The 26,186-nt window shown below is 42.8% G+C and overlaps 1 protein-coding gene across 3 annotated transcripts in view; it reads left to right on the top strand.

The window, feature by feature from the left end:
* NIPAL2 (NIPA like domain containing 2) overlaps window positions 1–26,186 on the top strand; it is a 39,167-nt gene that overhangs the window by 7,089 nt on the left and 5,892 nt on the right. For 2 of the 3 annotated variants that reach the window (XM_083622754.1, XM_083622753.1), the window contains exons 3-8: window positions 1,450–1,621; window positions 4,840–4,899; window positions 10,357–10,478; window positions 14,630–14,726; window positions 20,494–20,629; window positions 25,975–26,063. In XM_083622754.1, coding sequence (XP_083478880.1) covers window positions 1,450–1,621; window positions 4,840–4,899; window positions 10,357–10,478; window positions 14,630–14,726; window positions 20,494–20,629; window positions 25,975–26,063 — 676 coding nt within the window. The remainder of the gene's footprint in view (window positions 1–1,449; window positions 1,622–4,839; window positions 4,900–10,356; window positions 10,479–14,629; window positions 14,727–20,493; window positions 20,630–25,974; window positions 26,064–26,186) is intronic. The other variant, XM_083622755.1, reaches the window with a different exon arrangement.

Here is a 26,186-nt window from a genome sequence, read left to right as displayed (position 1 = left end):
AATGTCTCAGGACATGTCTCCTTGTGGAGAGTGGGGAACTGACAAGGTGTGTTCTCATGTTGCCATCATTCTGCTCATTTAGGGCCAGGTATGTGTATGACATGGAGGGCAAAACAGAGAACTGCATGGGGTCCACTGTGTCTGTCAAGAAGCTGTGCCCCTTCTGTAGCAGTTTAGTATAAAAAGGTAAAGGTAAAGGGACCCCTGACCATTAGGTCCAGTTGTGGCTGACTCTGGGGTTGCGGCGCTCATCTTGCTTTACTGGCCGAGGGAGCCGGCGTACAGCTTCTGGGTCATGTGGCCAGCATGACTAAGCTGCTTCTGGTGAACCAGAGCAGCGCACGGAAACGCCGTTTACCTTCCCGCCGGAGCTGTACCTATTTATCAACTTGCACTTTGACGTGCTTTCAAACTGCTAGGTTGGCAGGAGCAGGGACCGAGCAACGGGAGCTCACCCCATTGCGGGGATTCGAACTGCCGACCTTCTGATCGGCAAGTCCTAGGCTCTGTGGTTTAACCCACAGTGCCACTTGCGTCCCTTGCAGTTTAGTATAGTAGCTGATTATTGCTTTTCACTAGTAATACTATTTTTGAAAGCACTATCCAGACTCACCTTTTGCCCCACTCTTTGCAGGCCCAGGTCCACACTTAAAAACTTTGTGTCTGAGCGATTTGGGGTGTGGTTTTTTTTGCCCCAAGCTTTCCCTGTGAAAACCTACTCTTTAAATCTGAATTGGAGCAAATGCCAATTCAGGTTTTCTGCAAATGGATGTTTCCTCCAATTGAGCTTTAAAGAGTAGATTTTCCCAGGGAAAGCACCAGGGCAAAAGAAAAGATTGCTTCAATATGGAGCTTTTAATCGTGGACTGTGCTTGGAGAGAGTGGCAAGTCTGGAGAAACCCTCAACGAATCGCAGACAATCCTAATTACTGATTGTGTGAACCGAGTTTCCTCTGTCCAGATCTAAATAATTCCATTTAGAGCTTGCTGCCAAAGAAATCAAATATTAATTTTGGACATTTGGTGGTCTCTTTGTATTCCTGGTTACATGCAGTTTCCCACCTTCCCCAATTAAGTGAATCTAATGTCTTATCAGTCTTATTCAGACTGGCACCTGGCTGGATCTTTCATTCTTTTTGGTTTCTTGGCATTGACACCTGGATGTCCCTAAGAATTCGAAGAGTTTTCTGAAAAATTCATTATTTCGAAAGTAGCTCCAAAGTCATGCATTGCAAACCACCTACACAGAATGCTAACTTCAGCTCACGCTGTCATTTTTATTCCAGGAGTGTTTATTTAGGGACTGGAGATTTATATAATTCCTTCAGCACTGATAGCAGGATGTACAAAGCTTCTGCAATGCCATATTGATGTCAAGTACAATATCTGTTACATGCATGCAAAGCCATGTCTTTCATTCACATGTTCTCCATCACATCTAACTTTTAGAAATACTGTCATCTTCGACTCATGCGTCAAGGCAGTCAGAAGCCCTTTTACAGAAGCAAGCTCTGGTGGTTCGGCATTATACTCATGGGGACTGGAGAAATTGGGAATTTCGCCGCCTACGGATTTGCTTCAGTTATGCTCGTTGCTCCATTAGGAAATGTGGCTGTCATAGGTAAGATGACCCGACCCCTGACCCCATCCTGTATTCATTGTCAAAGAACGAGCCAGAAATCACTCACACAGTTCAAAGTTGGAGGTAACTCTTTATTACCAAAAACACGACTTCACAGACTCAGCTAAGTGTCAGGTCTAATGAGCAAAGCAGCTCATCCATGGTAGGTCTTACCTCATGAATCAGTTGTCCAGACTGACAATCTCCACCTCCCCACAGCTGCCTTAAGTCTCCTCTTCTCCAGAGTTTTTTTCCAAGCAATCAGAGACTATGCCTGTGTGCAGCCAAACTCTCCTCTGTCTTTTTCATGCCTCTTCTGGTTCTGGGAGTCAAGGGGAGAGGGCAGGAGGGGGAGACCCTTGTGACTTTTCACCAGTCCGACACATTCCTACCTCTTGGCTGCCTCCCTCCAACTCTCTTGCTTCAGCTTCTGCTTCTGAGCCTGTGCTACTTCTCTCTGCCACAGATTCTCTCAGCTCACTAAGGCCTGTTACGTCTTCATCTTTGAACACCTCCTCTTCCCAGTCTTCTCCCTCTGAGCACTCATTGTCCTGCCACCACTCCCTGGGATTTGAGCCTTCGTCCCTTAGTGGTTCCCCAGCTGGTTCCTCCCACCTTTCCTCTGTGACATCCATGGAGATTTTTCTTTAAATTATTTGAGATAATTGCACAAATGGTTAAGGAAAGTTAAGAGACATATAAGAGAGATCCCTGGAGAGAGTTATTTGCTAGAACGGGAAGTATTCCAGTGGAAGGGATGTGCTATAAAATCCCTGCGCTTTTCTATATTATAACATTGTCTTGGATTCCAAGACGCTGTTGCATGAGCATACTGGATCATGGGACAGAACAGCTTTCCCCAATATGGTGCTTTCCAGATGTTTTGCGCTACAACTCCCACCATCCCCAGCCAACATGGCCAATGGTCAGAGGTGATTTGGAGGGCCATACCTGCTCTGTTTGTATAGCTTTGTCCCAACATTATGAAAACTGGCTATTTGGGTGGTATTATAGGATTCAATTGCATCATTCTATGATGACTGCATATATGGCATAAAAATATTGATAGGCCTGTTAGAGAAAAATGAGTGGCACCCACAACAAAAAAGTGTAATTTGCCTGTTCTATCCAGTCACGCCCTTTGCCAGGATATTCCCTTTCCTTTAACCCTCAGCTTTCTGACTCCCCGCCTCCCCAAGTTGAACAGCATTTCTACTGAGCATGCGTCATCCTCATGGGGCTGTTTTGAGTTCACCACTACCTTAAGGGTTGCCCCCCTTAAATATATGTTGCATACTTATATACATTAAGATTTCCCAAAGTCTGCTGATAGCTTCCTCTTGTGTCTGAATAGTACCTTTTCAGACATCATTAGTATCTATGATGAGGATGAGTTCTCATGACTAATTCCAGCTGTGACAGCTGTGGAAAAAAACAATTCTGGGATGATATCTGACTGCTTTAGCCTGTACCAAGCCAAATTCTGCTTTTTGCTATGTCACAGTTAAGTCAGAGCACTGCATGGCAACCGGGTACAAATGACTGGCTCCATATAGACTGAAGTAGCTGGAATTCAGCACAGGGTACTTTTTTGTGTCGGGGGACAGAAATGCTTGAGCAAATAAACCCTGTGTCAGTTAGATAATCGTTATAGCAACTGTCTCGGTACCTTGGTGATATTTGAAAGCCCAGCGTCAGTTTCAGGCCTAGTTTTTCCACACAGAGTATAAGAATTTCAGGGGGGAAGTTTGTCCCTTTCTCCCAGTGTGGGGGCTGTTTTTCATACCAGAGCTTTTAGTCATGTGATCCCCATCCCTCCTCAACCACAGTCTGAAGTAGTACCAGTGAGACAGAAGTCTACCACCATGAGGCATCATTGAGAGAAGTGATTTATATTCTAGGTGGGTTCATTTCCCTCTGCCTCAACACACACACGCAATTTTTCAGTCAGAGAGCTGCAGTGTTACAAGATGTTGCTTGGATACTAGCACTTTCTGCTCACGAAAGCTGTCATCCTAATATTTCACATGAAATGGTAATCTTAAGTTGATAGGTTTCTTAAGTGCATTTCAAGTAACTCCTTTTTAAAAAGACCTTTGCTATTATTATCCTCTCGTCATAATTTATACAGCCCCCAGTAGCTCGTTATAGCAATTATACTTAAATTATTTCTAGGGAGAAGAAAGTTATGTGTCCTCAGGGGAAGGTTTCCTGCTGATGAAGCAAGTGTACACACTGCTGTTTATCTCTTTTTAATCCCTTGACAGCATTTGAAACAGGACACTGATTTTAACAAATGTTTTGCAATGCTTGGAAGAACCATATGTGAGTTTTCTGCTGCAAATGCCATTTTCTTCATTGGCTGTTTCTATGGGTCATTGACAAAATGGAAATAGGCTAGATTGACTTTTATTTTTTTGAGAACAGCAGAAACTTTTAAATGTTCCATTAGAGAAAAAACTCGCTACAAATGCAACACAAGCCCATCGGGTAGTGGGTTGCACCAGGATATTTGTTTATATGTACTACTTCAGGATTTTAACCACTTCATTTGTAAATTAAGCAAGTCTCTGTGGGGCTGAGATACTGCCTGAAAGGAATTTCCCATGGTGCATAATTCACATCCCTGTTGTATACGTATCACCTATGTGTACCACCTAACAAGGTCTCGTAAGAGTGTTCTTGTGGTGTGACCACAATAAAAGGGCATTAAATTCTATTGAGCAATGGGAACCACAATGCCCCTGTCCGTGTATGGCAGGGATTAGAGTTGGAAAGAAGCAGAAATCATGGCGGAAATGGCACATATCAAAGCCTGTAAAGTCATGTGGAAGGCACTGTTGAAACTCCACAACCATTTGTTGCCAGGAGAGTGCCCAAATTATGTATACACAAGGAGAAGTGGGTAGTATTGGTGGCAGTTTAAAAGCCCCCAAATAAGAGTGTTTGAGGGATGTGCTGTGGAGAGCACTCCTTTCACAAGCCCTGTCTCTTGGGTTGTAGCCAGTTTACCATGGGATTTTTTTTTTTAAAGTGTGTGGAAGTAAACTAGGAGTCTAGTTTCAGCACCAGGATTTGCCAGGATTATATTGCTGATGTGGAGGCAAATGGGTTCTTTTCTTGTTATTATTGTTAAGCAATGTTATCACAGGCGACTTCATCATCTTTAATATATTCTCTTATTATGTAACATTTAACAATGACTGTTTGTTCCCCAGGTAGTGCAGTTATTTCTGTCTTATTCCTAAAAGAGTACATAAGATCCGAAGGTATATTAGGTAAGTAAATGATTCCTGCCAGTCTAATTCTTGGAGTGCTGTTTTGATAAGGGAAATAATGCTGCATTGATAGCAAGATATATTTATGCCCCCAACATTTGTCAGCTGAAGATAAATACACTTATTTTAAAATAGGTTGGTACATAGTTCTAATAATAGGCAGGGTCGAGTTTTGCTCCAAAAAATGTTATGCAAGCCTGGATTTTAAACCCCACAGTCCATTGAATCTATTTTTTCTGGTAAGTTTTCTTCCTGTTCCAATCATAGACTCATAGAATTGTAGAATTGGAAGGGACCACAAGGGTCATCTAGTCCAACCCCCTGCAATGGAGGAAACTTTTACCCAATGTGGGGCTCAAACCCACGACCATGAGATTAAGAGTCTCATTCTTGGCTGGGCTGTCCTAGGTAGACTTTTGTCTGTATCAATTAAATGGGCATTTTCTGTTTATGCTCACGTTTTTGCTTCCAGTTTTTAAATCGGGAGATAATACTTCAATATTTTACATATTTTGATATGTTTGACAACAGTAGGAGTCCTATCAAAAACAAGACATGATCTAATTGCTTGATCATTCTGCTCACAGCTCTTTTAATGTTGATATTTGCACACAAGCTCTTTTTTATAACATTAAAAAATAGTAACTGTTTGTTCCTTTTATACTAATTTGGTTATTTCCAAGAGCATTTCAGCAATGTTTTGCTGGCACACATGATCTCAGTTGCACAAAACATTGGACTTTATGTCTGCCTCAAAAACATTTTTGCAAATTAAATCTGCCTTGCTCTACGGTTCGTTTATTAGATATGTGACTAGTTCCAGCAGATATTTTGGTTGCTTTATGTAAGACAATGAGTCTATAGCTATTTTTGGCATTTGAGATTACTCTGGCCAATTGCTGCATAAATGTTGTTGACATATTTGAGATGGCTGTGATTCTCAAACTTTGTCACAATGCTTATTCCCACAGCAGCTGTCCATAGTCATAGTTCTGCTCGTGTGCTCTAAAACTCAACCAGAACACTAGGATGTATTCCTGGGAAAAGTATTGTTTTCCCTCACTAACTTCACCCAATAAAAAGCTTTGGCACCAAATTCAGGAAACCAGCTGGGCAGACAAGTCAGCCCATTCTGGTCTTTGTCTCCACTAAGATTATGGATGGGTGTACCACAATGGGATGTGTCTATTCAAGGGGTGAAACTTGGTTTTTGCAAATTTATTCAGTGAGGGGTCTTAAAAATATGTTTTGGGGGCGTGATGAATTCAAATATGCTATTATTTTTGTGACTTGACAACATTTAGCATGGCAAATCTTCATTTGATTAAAAAGCGCATCAACTACTCTTGGAAAACCAAATAATTTTAATTTTACCTTCTGAAAATGTTGGGTAATGCTGTAAAATTTTTAGTTTCCCTGCATAAAGCACATGCTACTAAGGATACACTGTAATCATAAAACAACATTAGAAACTAATGACATCAGCTAATAAGAAATTTAAATAAGTTTCATTAAGTCTTGCTTTGATTTGCTCTTGGACATCAGCCTCCGACTTGCTTCTTGGCCTGATTTAGCCCTCACACTTTTTATGTCCATATACCCTGGCCGTTTAACCCACAGCACCACCCAGGACGCGGGTTGTGCTGTGGGTTAAACCACAAAGCCTAGGACTTGCCGATCAGAAGGGCGGCGGTTCGAATCCCCGCGACGGGGTGAGCTCCCGTTGCTCGGTCCCAGTTCCTGCCAACCTAGCAGTTTGAAAGCCCGTCAAAGTGCAAGTAGATAAATAGGTACCGCTCCAGTGGGAAGGTAAACGGCGTTTCCGTGCGCTGCTCTGGTTCACCAGAAGCGGCTTAGTCATGCTGGCCACATGACTCAGAAGCTGTATGCCGTCTCCCTTGGCCAATAAAGCGAGATGAGTGTCGCAACCCCAGAGTTGTCCAGGACTGAACCTAACGGTCAGGGATCCCTTTACCTTTACCTTACCCTGGCCGTTGCCTCTGCAACTTGTTTCACACACCTCTCTATAGACTGAACATGATAGGGCCACTGTGGAATTTGCATGGGCTCGTCAGTGAACTTCTCTACTTCCTCTGTAGTAAGTTTACATGTCAAAGGAGGTTCATATATCCTGTTAGACCAGTCTATCAGCTCCAACAGGGACAAAGCACTGGTGTTGACAGAAGGTGTCTTTCTAGACATACAGAAAGGTCTCCCAGTGTTTCATCATCTCTGCCCCTCAGGTCAATGATCTTCTGGACACCAGCTCTCCTCTTCTCATTGTCATAGGAGCATGAGAGTGTACGGATTATTTCGCTGAATGCATACCATGCTGAACGCCAGGCAGTTGTCAAAACAGCATCTACCACAGCCTTCTTTTGCAGCCTAACTCACCACAGCTGAAACAAGAAGTGGTGTGGGCCTTCTACTCAAGGAGTGTTTTACTTTGCTGTTGAACCAGCAGGGATACTACACACAAATGATGTATTCTATTAACAGCCTTTAAGTTGTTGCGGGATTTGTCTTTAAAGCCATGTTTTGGAACCCATATGCAGCAAAACCTGTTTGCTGTTGTTAACCACCTTGAATGGCTCCCTGGACCAATTTCAAGAAGGGCCAAATCCATGGGAAGGTTTCCCTGTCCTTATGGCCTGTATGATCCAGTACCCATATGCCTGATCAGTAGACAGATCCCTTATGACATTGTCACTCAGTGAAGCAAGAGGCTCTCTAACTGGGAGTTTGGTGGGTGAAGGATCAATTTCAAATTCCGTAGCAACATCTAGCAGTGATACCTGTCCACTTGCTGTTAGACAAGGTCTTCCCATCAACTGCTTGTGAACAAGTGCCACAGAGGTAATTTGTTGGTGTGGAGGGCTCAAAGCAGCCAGATCAGTTTACGACTAAGCTTGACCTCAAAATAAATAAATAAGTAAATAAGTAAATAAATAAATTTTTATTTATACCCCACCCTTCCCGGTTCAGAAAACCGGGCTCAGGGTGGCTAACAACAAATTTAAAACACTTAATTGATGCAACAAAAAACAGCATAATATACAGTATAAAACGTGAATAACAATAAATTCAATCCATCCAATAAACATTAGATGATCACCAGGGCTAGCTGGCTAAATTAGTCCTATTTGGGCCAGTGAGGAGACCAGGGGAAAATTAGCTGTGGAATCCCAGAGCGGGTAATCTTCATAAAAAGGGGAAGAAGAAGGGAAGGAAGGAAGGTATGATATATATTAGTGAAAATAACATACAAAAAGCACTGTATTGCAGATAACTGTTTCCAAAACATGTGTATGTTAGACAAAAATTGTGTTTAGTAGGGGATATTTGCACTAAAAGGCCGGTGGGTTTTCATGAGGCTGGTTTTGGTTTTTGTTTTAATTGTGAACTAGTATGTGGAGAACTGAATTTCAGATTAGAAAAACAGGAAACGGGGAATAACCAAAACTGACAGAATTCACCCATCCCTAGTGACGATTTGCATACTTTTTTCCTACGCAGAAGTGCTATCTGTGTGGGAACGTCTATCTTGTTTGGAGTGCCTGTCATTCGTGCAAAATGAAGAGGATGACTGGGCTCCCTGTGCAAATAAGCAGGCAGATGATGCAGGCTGTTAGTGTAATGATTGTACGGTAATTGCACAGCTGTTGTGGGCGTTTGGAGAAAGAAATTCAGTGCTGCTCCAATAGCCCTGTAATATTTAGTTATTTGGTCCAAGTGATACATGGAGAATTCATCCCTCGGCTGATCATGTTCCCCTTCAGTCTTGTACGCTGCACAATGTTTTAGCTAGAGTTCTGGGCTGATTTATTTTATTTCTGCGAGTTTGTCTTTGCCATGGAGGTTTTTTAACAATGTTGCTGCATTCCATTGGAGTTAGCTGTACCATGGCAGATACGGTGATTGTTGGGAGGTTTGTGCAAATACATAAATATAGAACACTGGGGGGATTGTTCTCCCCCACCTCTAAATTGCGAGTGTGCTATTATGTCCCATTGATGTTCTATGCAGTAGTCTGTGCCCCAGAAACTCACGTTCCACATTGATTTATTGATTTGTTTTATTTTATTTTTATGGGATGGGACCTCTGAAATAAAATTAAAAAGCAGCCTAGAAACCGCATAGACCAATTTAAAATTGGCATTTGGCAGCACCGAAGAACACAAGACATACTCATGAAGAAAAGCACATGTCTGTATGCACTTGCACGTTCAAGAACACTCTGTCACAAGCCCACATCCTCTTTTCAATGAATGCAGTTACCACACAGCCCTTCCACGAGTGATGTAAAGAAAGAAGCTGCTACCGAAGGAAGGGGAGCAGAATTCCTCACTTTCCTGTGCTGCGCTCATTAATTTTCACACTGCTCCCCGCTTCCCTTGGCAGTGATCTTGAGATATCAGAGTGCTTTCTGAAGGCTCTGTGCATACGTCTTGCTGCCTGGGGAAATCCCCAGAGTCCTCAGGCTTAAGGAAGAGTTCTGGCCACTTTCAGGAGCAGTAGCTATTAGTGGTGAGAGGTAGGAGGGCAATCCCAAGGCATCAGAGCTGTGCTGTGCAGCTACCAGCTCTGCATTCAAACAACTACTACATATACGGTTGCATCCTTGATTTCAGTGATATTTACTTTCCCCCAAATCCGAATGACCCTCAGCCCACAATTAAGATACCTGGCCTGGCATGTTTCGCATCATCCTGGCATCAAGAGGCAGTATTATGACAGAGGGTTAGCGTTCCAGATGATGCTAACCAGTTTGCACTAGGTAGATACAAATACTGGACAATGAGACTACCAGCATGTCAGAAGGAGGATGGCTCAATGGGTCAGTGTGTCTTGCTGTTAAGCAGAAGGTTGGTGGTTCGAGCCCACCCAGGGATGGCTGTGGACAGGATTCCTGCATTGCGGGGGGTTCGACTACATGACCCTCAAGGTTCCTTCCAACTCTACAATTCTATGATTCTATGGAATTGTGTTCTGAAATAAAGTTAAAATGCAAGCAACAAAAATCAAAAACATGCAAAGCAGAACGGAAAGACCACCAAATTAGAGGAAAGGGAAGTTCATTGATTATATTACTTGATATATCATAGGTAACCTTGGGGAGCAATATGAGTAAAACTGCCTAAGACAGTTTGGATGTATATGCAGCCGAATCATAGTCAGGAAAACAAATGCTCTCATTTCTGCAGTCCTGGTAGTAAAGTCCATTGAACTTGGTAGGCCATTCTTCTGAATAGACATGCATAGAATTGTGCTGCCTCTATGGTTGGAATGTGATCAGGTCATAGGAGATAAATGGAGTTTGTGCATAAATTTCTCCTAAATTTAGTCTCCTAAATTTGATCAAACTGCTGCTGTTTAGAAGGTTCGCTCTAGAGACTTCCAGTTATGTGTTTTGTAAAAAATAATAATAACAACATGTTTGTCTACACCTTTTGAAAGGTGGAACTGTGACGATGGCAGGAACATTTTTGGTGGTGACATTCGCTCCCCGCGTTACCCAGGAAGTCACGGCAAGAAAGATACAGAATGATTTAGTTAACTGGCAGTTCCTGATTTATGTGGTGAGTACAGTATTCAAAAGTCGCTGTTTGCAAATGGGGTCTAGAACAAAACATCACAGCGAGAAGTGCTGTGATTCTGGAACCCAGCCAGTTGTGCCTCATTCCAGCATCCTCCAATATAGTCCACCTTCCCCTCTCCACAACAATCATTTGGCATTCTGTGGCCATTGCCGTTTCCACAAGTCCGCTGCTACTTTCCTGTTGTGCATGGAAGGTACCATTTTCGACCACATAACGATCAGCACTCAGAGAATGAGTTCCCTCTCAGTATAGTCATACCTCAGGTTACAGACGCTTCAGGCTGCGTTTTTTTGGGTTACGGACCGCTGAAACCCGGAAATACCGGAATGGGTTACTTCCGGATTTCAGCGGTCATGCATGCGCAGAAGCACCGAATCGCAACCTGCGCATGCGCAGACGTGGGTTGCGAACGCTACGGATCTCATTCGCAACCCGAGCATCCACTGTACAGGGTAATCCAGGCACTCTTGGTTTGCAGAGTCAACAGGTATTTCTCGTTTGGGAACTGATTGTTCTTTCGGTCAAGGATGTTGCTGTTTGCTTACTTCAGCTTCTACTCCTTCCACATTCCTTGGGTCAAGTGGAGTGTGAATTTAAGAGTGCCTTTCCAAACTGTAGGGAAATGAGCATAGAAAAAAAGGCAAAGCCGCCTCCGCAGTAAGCTAAAGGCTAATGTAACAAAACTTTTTTTTATACATGTAGTGTAAGTTCGGGTTTGATATGTTTTATGTTAAATTCTCTCAAATGAGAGAGCTGGCCCAAAGATGCTGCAGCATTCTGTACTAGCTGCAGAAACTGACTCTGCAAAGGCCGCCTTGGACTTTCTAGCATTCAAGAAAGGGTGAGAGTAAATCCATACTTTTAGAAGCATGGCATGATGTGCTAGATGTCAGAGAGGGAGGCTCTGCTTGTGGTGGCCTTTGAGTGGAAATGCCTGTTTATGGGAATCTTGACAGAGTGGAAAACATGATTTACGAGTCAGGAATGCATAGGATTCAGGATATAGTTCAGCACAGACCCTTCATGTCTTGTAATCCACCCCTGAAAGACAAGAGGAGTTTGTTTTTAGTTTTTTTTTTGTGGGAGAAAGACTGTTCTAGGTGGATGGATTAAATGTAGCTCAAAACTGTTTCTTTACTCACATCTGTTCAGAGGTCCCTAATCTTTTGATAAAGTGTTGTGGGCGCTGTCACAAAATGGTTGCTATTCATAAACATGCTATGGCATTTTAAGCAGTATCAGAATCGCTTCTGTGATCAACAGCATGCAACGTTTCAAACTTCAGTTGCATATTCTTGCTTGAAAATACAATTGGTGAAAGCACAACTCTGCAACTTCTTGATTAGTTCTATAAAGGGAAGGAAAGGGAAATTTGCATATCAGAAAAGAGGGAAGCCAGCAAGCCCATAGTACACGTAACAATTTCCTAGCCGTCATTAAAAGCCTGGAGCCAAAATATCCACTATTCTGCTCCCCCCCCCCCCCATTATTTTAAGCAAGCGCTTTGCCCTGCCAACATGTCCAGTGTCGTTTCTTTCTCAACGAATAAAAAAACTTTCTTAAAATCGTGGACTTGTTAGGGATAAATACCTTTCCTCACCTTCTAAAGCTTTAGGCTGCAGTCCAGGGAAGCACTTAGAACACCCATTTGAACATGTTTTCAGAACATTTACTGGCGACCTATTTTTTTTCTGCGAGAAGTAAAAAGGGGAGTTTCCAAATGTAACTTGCTGCTCTTTATTGACTTGAACAGATTGAGGGCAGTTTTAGAATTTTAAACCTACAGTTCCAGATTTGGAAGCTGGGATACCAAGGAATGCCCATACCTGATTGGCTGTTTTATTTATGTATTTTCTTTAGGTTTTATTGTTTGACCATAAGCCATAACAAAACTGAATATGCAGCACAGATGTCTAAAATCATAATGGAACAGAGTAATCATATAACAAAACACAGATGATTAAAATCAACTGTTTTTTTTAAAGAAATGAATCTAACCACATGCTTTTCTGTGCAAATGAGGAAGAGGAAACTTTTTCAGTTACCAAACTCTCCTTACTCACAGGAAATAAAAAAAGGCTTCAGAAATATATATCAGTAATAAAAGTTGAAAAGCAAGGTCCCCCCCCTTTCATAGTGGGGGCTCTTCTCCACCTTCCCTGGGGTTCATTAAGAAAGACTTGTGTGCTGGGAGGGAAGGCAGATGAGGCCAGGAAGCCTGTGCCATCTGCTGTTGTAGAAGAAACCTAATTGGTAGTACTGTATTTTCCCATAGGGGAAAGGCCATAGCTGAATGCTAGAACATCTCTTCGCATGCAGGTCCTTGGTTCAACCCCCAGCATCTCTAAGTGGGGCTGGGAATGTTCCCCTGCCTGATACCCTGGAGATCCACTGTCAGTGTAGGACCAATGGTCTGACTCACTACTGGGTCCCTATGCATCTCCAGCTAAAAGGATCAGAGAGCCGCTGCTCGTAAGAGTGCAACAGGGCTTGGTGGACAAATATTCTTACTCAAAACAGCTCAGCGATATAGAACGACTCTTTTGCCTGCAAAAGATCCAAGGTTCAGTTTTCCTCGACATCTTCAGGTAGGGCTGCAGTGACCCTTGTCTGAAACTCTTGGAGATCTGCTGCCAGTCAGTGTAGACAATATCAAGTTAGATGGACAATATCAAGTTAGATGTGCAGATGCCTGATTATCGTCTTCCAAAGCAACTACTTAAAAATGGAAAGCATAATGCTGGTGGTCAACAAAAGAGGTTTAAAGACTCTCTCAAGGCAAATCTAAAAAAAATGTAGTATAAACACTGACAACCAGGAAATACTGACCTGCGAGCGCTCCAACTGGAGAACAGCCTTTACCAAAGGTGTTGTGGGCTTTGAAGACGCTCCAACTCAGGTTGAAAGGGAGAGATGTGCTAAGAGGAAGGCATGCTTGGCAAACCCTCACCATGATCAACTCCCACCCGGAAACCTATGTTCCCACCGTGGAAGGATGTGTGGATCCAGAATTGGCCTCCACAGTCACTTAGGGACCCACTGTTAAAACCATGTTTATGGAAGTCAATCTTACTTGGCTACGAGGGATCGCCAAAGAAGAAAAAGAAGATGGACCAATGGCCTAACTCTGTATAAAAAAGTTTCCTGTGTTCCTATGTAAAAGTGCTTGATGGGTGAATAGTATTACCTAGCATAAGGGAATACTAGGTAATACTATATTAGGTCAGGGCCAGCGCAAAAGAGTTTTATGTATTAACATAGCCACTGCTTCCGGGTCAAAGAAGCACCCACCACATCCCAACATCTGCATTGGAAAGTGGAAATTCACCTCATGGAATGTGTCTACTAAGCAGCAATCTCTGGCCCATATGGAAGCCGCTTTGGAGTGGGGCTGCAGTGCATGTGGGGGTGTTGCTGGCGATTATGAAGCAGCAAGCCCTGTCTGCGTGCAGCGTTAAGGAAATCCCATCTGCAGAATGTCTTGCAAAGCAGCCTCTCCTCGCGTACCATTAACTCTGCTGGTATATTTTTCTTTTATGCAACCTTTTGACAGGTAGTTGGCTAGGCAGTGATTGAAAACCAGTGCAGAGTTACAAATGCATTGCAGGTGTTCTGAGCAGAACTGCGTGTTCAGTCCAAGTTTTATTGATGAGGGTGAAGGAACAGAAGAGTAAGTGAAGGTAATTAATGGAAGCGGTAAGTAAGATAAGCCATAGATTGGGCTGCAATCTTCAAGTCACCTACACCAGAGTAGTCTCGTTGCAATTGGACAATGGCACTGCTACGTACAGTGGTGGCTCAGCATGATTATACATAGCTAAAACTGGATGTCTTTGCTTGCCAGATTATTACTGCAAGAACTCTCTCTCCTCTCTCCTTTGTTTTAAATCTTTTCAAGGCTGTAAAAATAAAGTAGGCACTTGAAAGGGTAAGAGAACTAGACAGCAAAATGTGAACATTTCTTAGGAAAGGTTTATAGGAATAATTGTTTGATAAATGGTGGTGAGGTTACCCCTCTTACTCATCCCTTTAAAGGGGGAGATAAGTATGTGACATCTTGTTAAAGATTTTGTCTGAAGCTTTTATTCTGCATTTTAGCAACTTAAGCCTTTTACGCTTTTTCTTTTCAGATCCTGGCAGTAATAGCATTCTGCATTCTTTTGTATTTCCATAAAAGAAAGAAAGTGAATCACATTGTGATTTTGCTAACAATGGTAGCAGTGCTAGGTAAGGCTACGGCTGATCTGCAATGTTTTGTGCTGATCGTTCCTTTGTTCTCTTTTGTTTTGTGGTGGCTGATCCAGAAACTTCTTGCAGGGCTCCAGAATTTTGCCCCCCTTGCCCCACTTCCTCATGCTAACTTATGTGGGTCTTGAGTATCCATGCAGCAGAATGCCACATTAGATATTGGTTCTACATCAGGCTACAGGTGGAGAATACTGCTGTTGAATCCTATGCCACATCACAAACTCTTGGTGAGTAGAAAGCTAGCACAGAAGGGGACAGGTTCCTGCTGGCTTTCTATTTGCAGGGAAATTTTTAACACAGATGAGCATCCATAAATTGTATGTCCAGCCTACGGTCTGAAGAGTGCAGACCATTCAGTCAAATCAGAACTCTGTCCACATCTTTCTGCTGCAAATATACACTTGGGGAGAGATTATACGTAGGGCAGCCAGTTCATGGAACATAGGTGCCAAGACTCCACTGTTGCCTTCTCTGAGCTATGACATGTCATGAACATTTGCCCCACTGAGCATTTCTGGGAATGCTCCTTGATCCATCTTTGTCACTTGAAGCACATAGGGGCACAGTGGCTAGGGATACCTTTTATCAGCTTTAGTTGGTAAGACAGTTATGGCTGTTCTGGACCACTTGATCCCAGAGAGAGTGAATTAGAGAGTCTGTCTGAAATTCCTTGTTGCTTGAAAAGAGATTTCGACCAGCACTAGCTGAAGTAAACAAACCAATAACTCAAGCATAAAAGCCCAAGCCTATCCAAGCACTTTGTGGAAGTGTATATAAGCTGTGTGTCGAGATGGGCAACAGGAGACCTATTCAGTTTTCGTCTCTCATTTGCATACATATTTTCCCCTTAGAGTTGGAGTCAAAGCAAATAAAAAATTTAGTATTGTACATTTGTTTGCGTTTCTTCATGGTGCACTCAAGCTGAAACATATTCCATTGTTTGCACAGTAAAACAGTCTTCAGCCTAGAAGAATAAAAATTATGGATATATGCCACAGTCCCTGGAGAACATTCCTTAGTAAAAACCATTGAATTTAATGGAACCCAAGTTATACACTATGTCTTCTGGAGGAGATTGGACTTGGTGGGCTATGGTCATGGGCTACAGGTTTTTTAAAAACTGGTCGTATTGATGATGTTCACACATTGCAATTACCAGCTTGGATTTAGGTGACTCAGTGGAGTACATTTCACACAACACTTATGTGTGCATTAGAAGTTCTCATGTCTCAGTATTTTCTTGGTGACTCTGGGTTTGCTTCTTCCCTCTTTATAATGATACCCAGTTTGGAAAGTGCTTGAAGACATTTAAGGGCCTTACACTGCAATTTTGTACATCTCTACCCTGGAATAAGTCCCACCAAACTCTAAGGGATTTCTAAGTAGGTATGCATAGGATTCCAATATTGATCTGTATCTTTTATGTTGAATTAATCCTCTCCTATTGAATTCAGCTGGAGCAAGACATCGCGATCTCAGAATAGCTCCAGTTTACACAGAATTTCATGCCTAGAAATTAACTGGTGTACTGCTGTTTCCTGTAAAACACACGCGCAGAGTGTGAACAACAGCCACGTGTCCATAAGCACCCATGTGTGAGAGCTCTGATAGGTCTGTTGCCAATACACGTAGAGCAGCTTTTAAGAGCACATGTCCTGTCTTTTGCACTTTGCTACAGGAAACACCACTGCATTTGCGTGCTGAGACTTTCAAACATCATCCCTAAATAAATTCAGACAAGACTCAAATTTTGGTTTGGTTTTTGGCAGAATTTAGGCCACAACTTTATTGATTACAGCAAGTGAATGGTTGCATAGGCTCTGGTTCGACTAGCTCCCTGCACCATTGCAGATAGCACTGATCCAGGGCACCAGCATAGGTCAGCCAAGGGTGAACACCTGTATAAGCGGAAATCTGGGAACAGGCTATCTCCGCCACCCAAGTGCCCTCCCCCCTGGACTCAGGCATGGGCACAACCCCCTCACAGAGGTTGACCAAACCATCGAGTCCCTGGATTCCTTAAACGGAATACCCTTCACATAGGGATGGCGAGAGCATCCTCCCTTCCCTATCACCTGAACCAGAGCCTATCCGCAACTTTACAAGTTGTGATGATTTGCTACGCGGTAGGCGAAACCCAAATGGCAACAGCCAATCAGCCAAATGGGGAAAATTCCTGCCGTGCCCCTGTTCCAATGACAGACGACACACAATGGCATAGCAAGGTCAAGCGTGCAAGCCCTAATTATAGGGAGAGGTGGGCGCACCGAAAGAGGAAGCTCTGGGTCACGTGCATAGGTATATATGTCCCTTGATCCATTTAGCCTGCATCCCATTGGCCTGATTGAACCCTGCATCAAGGGACCTACCAATCGGGTGTTGTGGCTATCGAAACGTACCCACCCACAACACAGGGTTAGGTTGCCAGGCCCCACCGCAACACGTGCCCTCTTTAAGGGAGGACCCGATTTGTGGCAGACATGATTGTTGCGTAAAGTACAGGCTGGAGTTGCCTGCCACAGCTGCACAAGCAAATTCAGTTTGCTTTCTGATGTCACAGCTAGCCAAATATGTACCAATCACAATAAATATGATATCTGTATGGTGTTGTTGCTAGTTTGCTTAGACCAGGGTGTCATTCAGTAGCTGCCAGGAGCAACTGAAGCAGTAGAATAATCAAGGCTTTTTTTCCCCACCGGTACTTGCCGGAACTCAGTTCTGGTACCTCAGGAAAAATAGCACTGAGAATAATCATCGTTCTAGGTTGAAGGGTGAGGAGATAGAACCACTTGACAAAGTCATTGACTGCAATTTCTAGGAGCTGACATTTCCAACTTGTTTTCTGATTGTCAGTCAAAGAGCACTTTGCTTTGTAAACCATCAATGGAAGGGTGAATCTCTTTCCCAGTCATTCAAGAATAGTATCTTTAATATGAGCAGCTAAAAATCCCAGAGCAGGGAATTAGTCCTTATAAATGTGTGAAGATGATGTCCCTATTTGGATGTCTTTTTAAAGGGAATTTAAGGAGAGTCCTGTTGAACCAGACCATCTGGTATTCAATGGGATATAGTCTGTGAACATAGAAGTTTCAGTGTAGCCATAGATAAACCTCCACGAATTTATCTAATCACCCTTTAGAGCCATTTAAGACCAACACACTTTCCTACATTCTGCCTCCCCTCAGGGCATGATGTGTAAACCAGCAAGGAACTATGCTATAATATTTTATTGTGAAGGAGTTGTTTTAGTGTCTGTCCTCCGTTACCCATATGTACAACTCACTAGAGGTGTGGTGTGGTGTGTGGATACTTTCATATATTTGTCACATCGGTCTTAATAAGCAGAGAGATCTGTGTTTCATACATTTGGGTTCGCTTTTATTTCCCCCGGAATAGGAGCAGAGAAGTGTTGGTATAAATCTGCAAACGCTTTGGGCGATGCAGCTCTGGAAACTGACTCATTGAGAAGCACCTTGCTTCATGCCTAATCTGGAATTTACAGTATGGTAGACTGGAGGGGTGAAATGGGAGAGACCAAGCAGGATTTCTGCGTTTCCTGCTGTTGCAGATGATGTCACTTTTCAGCTGCTGCATTGCTAGCTAAAGGGGATCTGTTATCGGAGTCAGCAAAAGCCGTTTGTCCCTCTTTGGTGCTGCGTTAACCAGAAGAACAATTTCTGCATTTAATATTTAAAGAGGCTCTTAGGGGCTTCCTATGCCTGATTGTTAAACTTATATAGAATCTGGGTGGAAAGAATCCCGCCATCTCTGATAATACTGTCAGCTTTAATATATTCACCTTCCAGCAATATAGCTGTCAGCAGGAAGGACGGAAATGGCGGGTTTTATTGGAAAACTTTTATTTTACACCATTTGACTCTGTTTCCACATAGCTTCGTGCCAGCACTGAACTTGCGGAGTTTATCTCCCATTGTTTTACCTTGGCGCTTGTGTTGGACAGATGAGGTACAGAACAGTGTAATTGCCTCTGTGAAAAAAAAGGGTAATTGTAGATGACAAAATTATAGAGCAGCCACAGAGCTGTGTTGCTAAGAGGTTTGTTCTCCTCTTTACCCAGATATGCCCATCGTATCTGCCCACGTCACATATATTAACAATGTCACTTCTCACCATGTATTTGTGATAGTCCCTACAAGACATAAGGCTTGTCCACACCAGAGCAAAATGTAGATTTGCACCCACCAGTCTCCCCATTGATACAGGAGGGTCCACAAGACATCCTCCCCATTGTAGTGTTGTCTTGGACTTTTCCTTCTTTAAATGCGGTGTGTGTGTGTGTGTGTGTGTGTGTGTGTTGATCCTTGGAAAGTCCAAAGTGTCCAGGATCAAGAAACTCCACATTTACAGGGGGAAAGGTTCAGAACAACAGTGGGGCAACGTCTGCTTTTTGCTCCGATTCAGACAAACCCTTAGGATCCAAGTTACTTGTGTTCCTGTGTGCACCGTTGGTGAAGGATGAATTTAGGCTTAGTAAAATATTTCCAGTGAGCTATACCATGTTGTACAGGGAAATGTGAAAGGCTGACTTGTAACATGGGAGACTTTCCTAATGCAAAATATCAAGATCAGATGGGTGAATTTTAAGTCATTCAAAAGATAAGATATCCAGAGGTTTGTGGGTAAACAAATAGGACTGGATCCAGATCCCATTGGAGTCAATGGAACAGGTTAGCCATACCTAAGTTCCATTGATTTCAGTGGTAGTGAAGTGCAGCTAACATGTGGAGGAATCCTGTACATATCTGCTCAGAAATCAATCCCTCTGAATTCAGTGGGACTTGCTCTTATATAAGTGTGTGTAGATGATGTCAGCCTTAGGGTATGTACACATTAGCAGCTTGTAACACGGTGAGATCATTCCCCCAAGTTTAACATTGCTTTATTGGATTCCTGTACACACTAGAGAGGGGGCAGAGATGTCTTCACCCAATGCCCAGTACCTGATTTGTTTCCCCACACCAAATTCCAGTTCACCATAGCTGTCATCTGTGCATGTACTATCACCTGCACATGTGCAATGGCTGCTTGAAATGTACACATCTTGCCTTAACTGTGGCTTCTGTTTTATAATTGGATGGAAGCTGGTCTCAGGGGAATATTTCTCAAGAAACTACAGGATATGAATGAATTGTGGCTAATGTCATGTGCATTTAGCTTTAGACACCAGTGTTGGGAGCATGCTGGAGCCAGAGTAAGTGGTAATGTGCACACAGCCTAAGTCTGGATCCAATCCAGAGAAATTAGGCCAAGAAACCAATGAATAATATATGCCTGCCAATTGATAGATATTTTTAAAACATCCTATTGGCAGGTACCCTCACTATATTGTTTTAGATGCCTGCTGTAAACCTGGGATGGGGGTGGGATGCCCAGCCTAGCCAGAAACATGATTTAGCTACCTATATTGATTTTTAATTTTTTATATTTGATTTTGATTATGGTTTTCCTGCGTATTTGTTTTTTTAACTGGTTTGTGGATTTTAGCTGTGTTCTATCTATAATTTTATTTGCACACCACTTTTTTTATCAAGCAGTTTCTAACATTTCCAAGTAAACAATAAATACAAATGAAAGCAACCATAAATGAATTCAAACACAATTGGTTCCGCTCACTTAAAACACAACACTTTCAGCAGTGCCTATTCAAGACATTGAGGCAGGAGACACTGAGAGAGAAGATCTTCAGATAATGTGCATGCATGAATCAGCCTCTTTTGTTTTCCAGCATCTCTGAACGTCGTTTCAGTAAAAGCTGTGGCAACCATGGTCACACTTTCTGTGAGAGGGAACATGCAGCTAACCTACCCTGTTTTCTATATCATGCTCATTCTGATGGCAGTAACATGTGCTTTCCAAGTCAAGTAAGTTTCTAACATATTCACCTACCATCTTATTACCCTATTAACAGCCATTTGCTAATTTCTGTTCCTCTAGTTAATGCTTCGTGTCATAGCGTAGCTTATACAGCCAACTTCTAACAGGCCCTCTTGGCCCAACTCAGCGCTGATGGTTTCAGGCCAGATGCATTATTATGCGCTCACTTCTAGTTTTGATTTATGAGCGCGATGCTTTATTTTGCTGTTAACTAGCCATGCAGGTTTTCCTAAATGCACTTTTACATTTGCTGAGGATTTCAGACCAGATGAACCTTGCTGGTTTCCTGCTGCTTTTTCATTCTGACATTTTCCACAGCTTTTACACCCACTGCCAGTCACTAATAAAACTAACACCCTGCTCTGCTTTCACTAATTTCGCCATCTCGTTCCCCCGTGCTGCTTTGTATTCGCAGGTTGTAGCAACACAAATTCCCTTGTCCGTTGTTTTTTTATTATTCCTATTAAAGGGGAAGGGGCTTAATCTCCCCAGAATACTCATATAATTATGTCTTCAAAAGTGTTCTTCTTCCAACTGGGGTTTCCTTCCTGTCTTTTCAAGGTCTGTTCATTGATTAACCTGGCTGTGACGATAGTTCTCACAGAAGACAGGGGGCTGCTGCCGATAATAGCATTTCCGTGTCTAGTTCTCCCCCAAACCTTTAGACTGTCTAGTAGTTTAACTCACTCTATGCTTTGGTATCATTCTGCCCTGTGTTTCCCCACTCTCACCAACTGCAGGCAATGTGAACACAACCTGACGTTGCTATTTTAATAATAGCATTTATTAGCATTTTTTGTTGTTCTGTTATAAGACGCTTTGAGCATATATCTATGGGAAAGTGGAACGCAAAATTTAATAATGAATAAACAAACTAGATGGACCTTTGGTCTGAACTAGCCGGGCTTTTCTAATGTTCTTAGGCTTAAACCGCATGTGAGCCAGTGTGGTGTAGTGGTTAAGAGTGGTGGACTCGTAATCTGGTGAACTGGGTTCGCATCTCCGCTCCTCCACATGCAGCTGCTGGGTGACCTTGGGCTAGTCACACTTCTTTGAAGTCTCTCAGCCTCACTCACTTCACAGAGTGTTTGTTGTGGGGGAGGAAGGGAAAGGAGAATGTTAGCTGCTTTGAGACTCCTTTGGGTAGTGATAAAGCGGGATATCAAATCCAAACTCTAAACTCTCTAATCTAACTCTATTCCACCTCTGTCTCTCGAAAGTATCCTGGGAAATGTGGCTTACCCCTCGCAGAACTGCAATTCCCAGCACTCTTAACAAACTACACTTCCTAGGATTCTTGGGTGTGTGTGTGCTTTAAATGTATGGTGCGTATACAGCCTCTATGGTGACTTTCCTAAGACCACCTGGTGCACTGATATCAGAATTAAGATTCAAACCAGAAACTTTGCAGCTGACACTTTTACAGCTTTTCCTCTTGTAGCCAAACATAACTCAAAACATATTTTAGTGCAGGGGTCACTAACCTGTGGCCTTCGGTACGTTACTGAACTACACCTCCCATCAGTTCTAGCCAGCATGGCCAGTGGTTAGGGATGATGGGATTTGTGGTCTATCTATAGCTGGAGAGCCAAAGTTCTGCCATCCCTGTTTTAGTGACTCATTTGACCAGCTTTTTTTTATTTTAGGAGAGGGGGTAGCATCTTCATGCATTTATGTTGGATTTTTTTTTTCAGAGTGTCATTGGTATGACTGGCCAAAAGTAATGAGGTGTCTGCAGTGATTTTGAAATCCTGACTATGCCATGAATATGCAGGATTTTTTATTTTATTTTTAAAGCTCCATGGAGACTGCTCAACGGTTGCTAAAATAACCTTGCAGTCACTCCTAATGTCTAAAACAGATTAGAAGCTGGACTTTAATGTTGTATCAATAGGCCATTTGGAGGATCGCTCTTTTTAAAGGATGCACACCATTTTCTACATGAATTTAAGACTTCTATATTCAGCTGCTGATCCAGCTTTTTGGGGATGTGGTGGGTGTCCCCCAGTGTATTTTTTTTAAAGCGGCTCTTTTGTCAGTTGATAAGGCAGAAATGGTTGGAAGCTCTGATGGTCAGAAAAGATTCGACATTTCCTCACAAAATAAAATATTTAAATTCAGGACTAAATATTAAATAACAGGTTTTGAAACGAGCAGCCGTGCCTACCCTAATAAATAATAATATAATATAACTACTGTTCTTAAAATACATCAACATTTTTATGTTTTGGTGATGTGCAACCCTCTGTTATTTTATGAAATGGCAGTACAGAAATACTTTTATTAAATATAAATATTGGGTTGTTTTTATTTTTATTAGGTATTTTGTGGTTTTATATCTTGATTTTATTCTGTGAACTGCCCTGAGACCCCCAGGTATAGGATGGTATATAAATTCAATAAATAATAATAATATACAGAGTAATTCTTACAACAGCCTTTTAAGGTAGGCCAAACATTACCTTGGGAACATAGGTAGCTGTACTATAACATGATTGTTTGTCCATCTAGCATAGCATTGTCTACTCTGACCGACAGCAGACCTCACAAGATCTCAGGCAGGATCCCCATTCTGTAAGATTGGGTCTACTAGACAGTGGCTTGACTTGAGCCTGCCTGGTGAGTTTGTGGCAGAAGTGAAATCTTCGCCAGGAATTTCCTGAGCCACTGCACTAAAAGAGTTTTTCCGTGCCGTCCATGGCCAAAGGTGCCCAAGGCTGAAGAACATGGGTGATTTCCTTAGTTTCCTCCCTAGAAAGATAAGTAATGGGAAGGGTGGGAGGGTGTGGTGATTTTGCTCACAGGCTTGTTCATCTGTGTTATTCTGCACTGAGTAATGCTCATGTTTTGAAGTACCTGCCAGGAACCAGAGTATTTTGTAACAAGTTCCATATACTCAAAGAGGCTTTTGGCTTGGGTTTTTTTAAACAGCATTTATTTATTACATTCATATCCTGCCTTGGTTCTTCTGTTTGCTTCTCTCACTGCCCTTTTATCAGCATAACATCCCTGTGAAGTCAGTAACGTTGACAGAGATAGTGGCTGCAAACACACCAGTCATTTGAAGTGCACCCAAAGAGTTCCTCACAGAGCTACAATTTCCAGTACCCTTAACAAACTATAGATCCTAGGATTCGGGTGGGGGGGTGTGCACTTCAAATGTATGGTATATATGCAGTCTGGGAGAAAAGCAATGACAAACTTAGACAGCATCTTAAAAAGTAGAGACATCACCTTGCCAACACAGGTCCGTATAGTAAAAACTATGGTTTTCCCAGTAGTGATGTATGGAAGTGAAAGCTGGACCATAAAGAAGGCTGATTGCCGAAGAATTGATGCTTTTGAATTGTGGTGCTGGAGGAGACTCTTGAGAGTCCCATGGACTGCAAGAAGATCAAACCTATCCGTTCTTAAGGAAATCATCCCTGAGTGCTCACTGGAAGGACTGATCGTGAAGCTGAGGGTCCAATACTTTGGCCACCTCATGAGAAGAGAAGACTCCCTGGAAAAGACCCTGATGTTGGGAAAGATGGAGGGCACAAGGAGAAGGGGACGACAGAAGATGAGATGGTTGGATAGTGTTCTCGAGGCTACCAGCATGAGTTTGAGCAGACTGCGGGAGGCAGTGGAAGACAGAAGTGCCTGGGGTGCTCTGGTCCATGGGGTCACGGAGAGTCGGACACGACTAAACGACTAAACAACAACATATATGCAGTCAATGACTGGTCCAAGGTTACCTAGTGAGCTTCACTTCTGAGTATGGATTTGAACCTGAGTCTCCTCATTCCTAGACTGAGATTCTACTGATAATACCATACTAGCTGATACTGCCAGGCAAATCACTTTAGAAACATTCAAGAGTCGCTTATGATATAGCCTGGAGGTTTGCTGTTCAAAGAATGACATTTTTAAAAACAACTGAGCATGCTCCCCAAGCCTGTTAGACCCCTGGCTGCAGTATTTGATATTTTGATTTTAACCTAATGTAGTTTGTGGATTTAAAAACATTTTTATTTAATTTCCCCCCCTTTTTTGTGGACTTGTTAAAATAAACTTCAAAGCCTAAGAGTTTCCCATAGTTTTGCAAGGCTGCGATCCTGTGCACATTTATCTAGGAGCAAGCTCTGTGGAGCACAGGAGGACTTCCACCTTGGTTGATGTACAGAGGAGTGTGTTCCAACTCTCTATGCCAGGGGTCAGCAAACTTTTTCAGCAGGGGACCGGTCCACTGTCCCTCAGAACTTGCGGGGGGCTGGACTATATTTTTTGGGGGGGAATGAACGAATTCCTATGCCCCACAAATAACCCAGAGATGGATTTTAATAAAAGGACACATTCTCCTCATGTAAAAACACGCTGATTCCCGGACCGTGCGCAGGCCAGATTGAGAAGGCAATTGGGCCGGATCCGGCCCCCAGGCCTTGGTTTGCCTACCCATGCTCTATGCCAGCAGTTCTCAACCTGTGTGTCCCCAGATGTTGTTGGACTACAACTCCCATCATCCCTGAGCTCTGGCTTTGCTAGCTAGGGATGATGGGAGTTGTAGTCCAACAACAGCTGGGGACCCACATGTTGAGAACCGCTGTCTATGCAGTATGAAGAGCTTTGGTTCCAGGTCAAACTTAAAATATCAGAATGTCATCTGCACCAAAAAAGGGGGGGGGACTGAGGTCTATGGAAATAGAATAATAGAATCTTAGAGTTGGAAGGGATACCAACGGTCATCTACTCCAACCCTCTGCAATGCGAGAACCTCAGCTAAAGCCTCCATGACAGATAAGCATCCAACCTCTGTTTAAAGACCTCCAAGGAAGGAGAGTCACCACCTCTCGTGAGAGTCTGTTCCATCGCTGAACAGCTCTTACTGTCAGAAAGTTTTTCCGAATGTTGAGTCAGAATCTCATTTCTTGCAACTTGAAGCCATTGGTTCAAGTCCTACCCTCCAGAGCAGGGAAAAAAAACCAAGCATTCTCCCTCCTCCATGTGACAGCCCTTAAGATATTTGAAAATAGCTATCATATCTCCTCTCAGTCTCCTCTTTTCCAGGCTAAACATACCCAGCTCCTTCAAGCGCTCCTCATAAGGCTTAGTTTCCAGACCCTTGGTCATCTTGGTTGTTGCATATATGACAAATGCTGATACTTTGGATTTTTCTGCTCTGTTTTAGTAATGGTAGAGAAGCAGCCCAGGAAGAGCTGATCTCAAGAGCATGCATTGCGTCTCCTTGGAGGGTTGGAAAGCCAACTGCCCAGTTGTTGTTAAATGTTGGCTGCCCTGGCTTGTGAATTCTTATTGATGTGACTCTAAAAGTGCATTGACTTTCTTCTCATAGGTTTTTAAATGAAGCAATGAAGCTCTATGGTGCAGAAGAGGTCATCCCAATGAACTACATATTCTTCAGCATTAGTGCTATTGTGGCAGGTTAGTAGGTACCCTGGTCAACCAAATAAAGGCATCAGAACTGGGAGCTCCATTGTGTTCTTGTGTGCAGAACTCACAAAGATTCATTGTGACTCCCCGCCCCCACCCAGGGGTGCCTGAAAT

The sequence above is a fragment of the Podarcis filfolensis genome (assembly GCF_964270895.1).
Source record: "Podarcis filfolensis genome assembly, chromosome: 7".
Classification (NCBI taxonomy): Eukaryota; Metazoa; Chordata; class Lepidosauria; order Squamata; family Lacertidae; genus Podarcis; species Podarcis filfolensis.
Note: the sequence above shows the minus strand (reverse complement) of the source record. Positions and strands in the feature narration are given on the sequence as shown.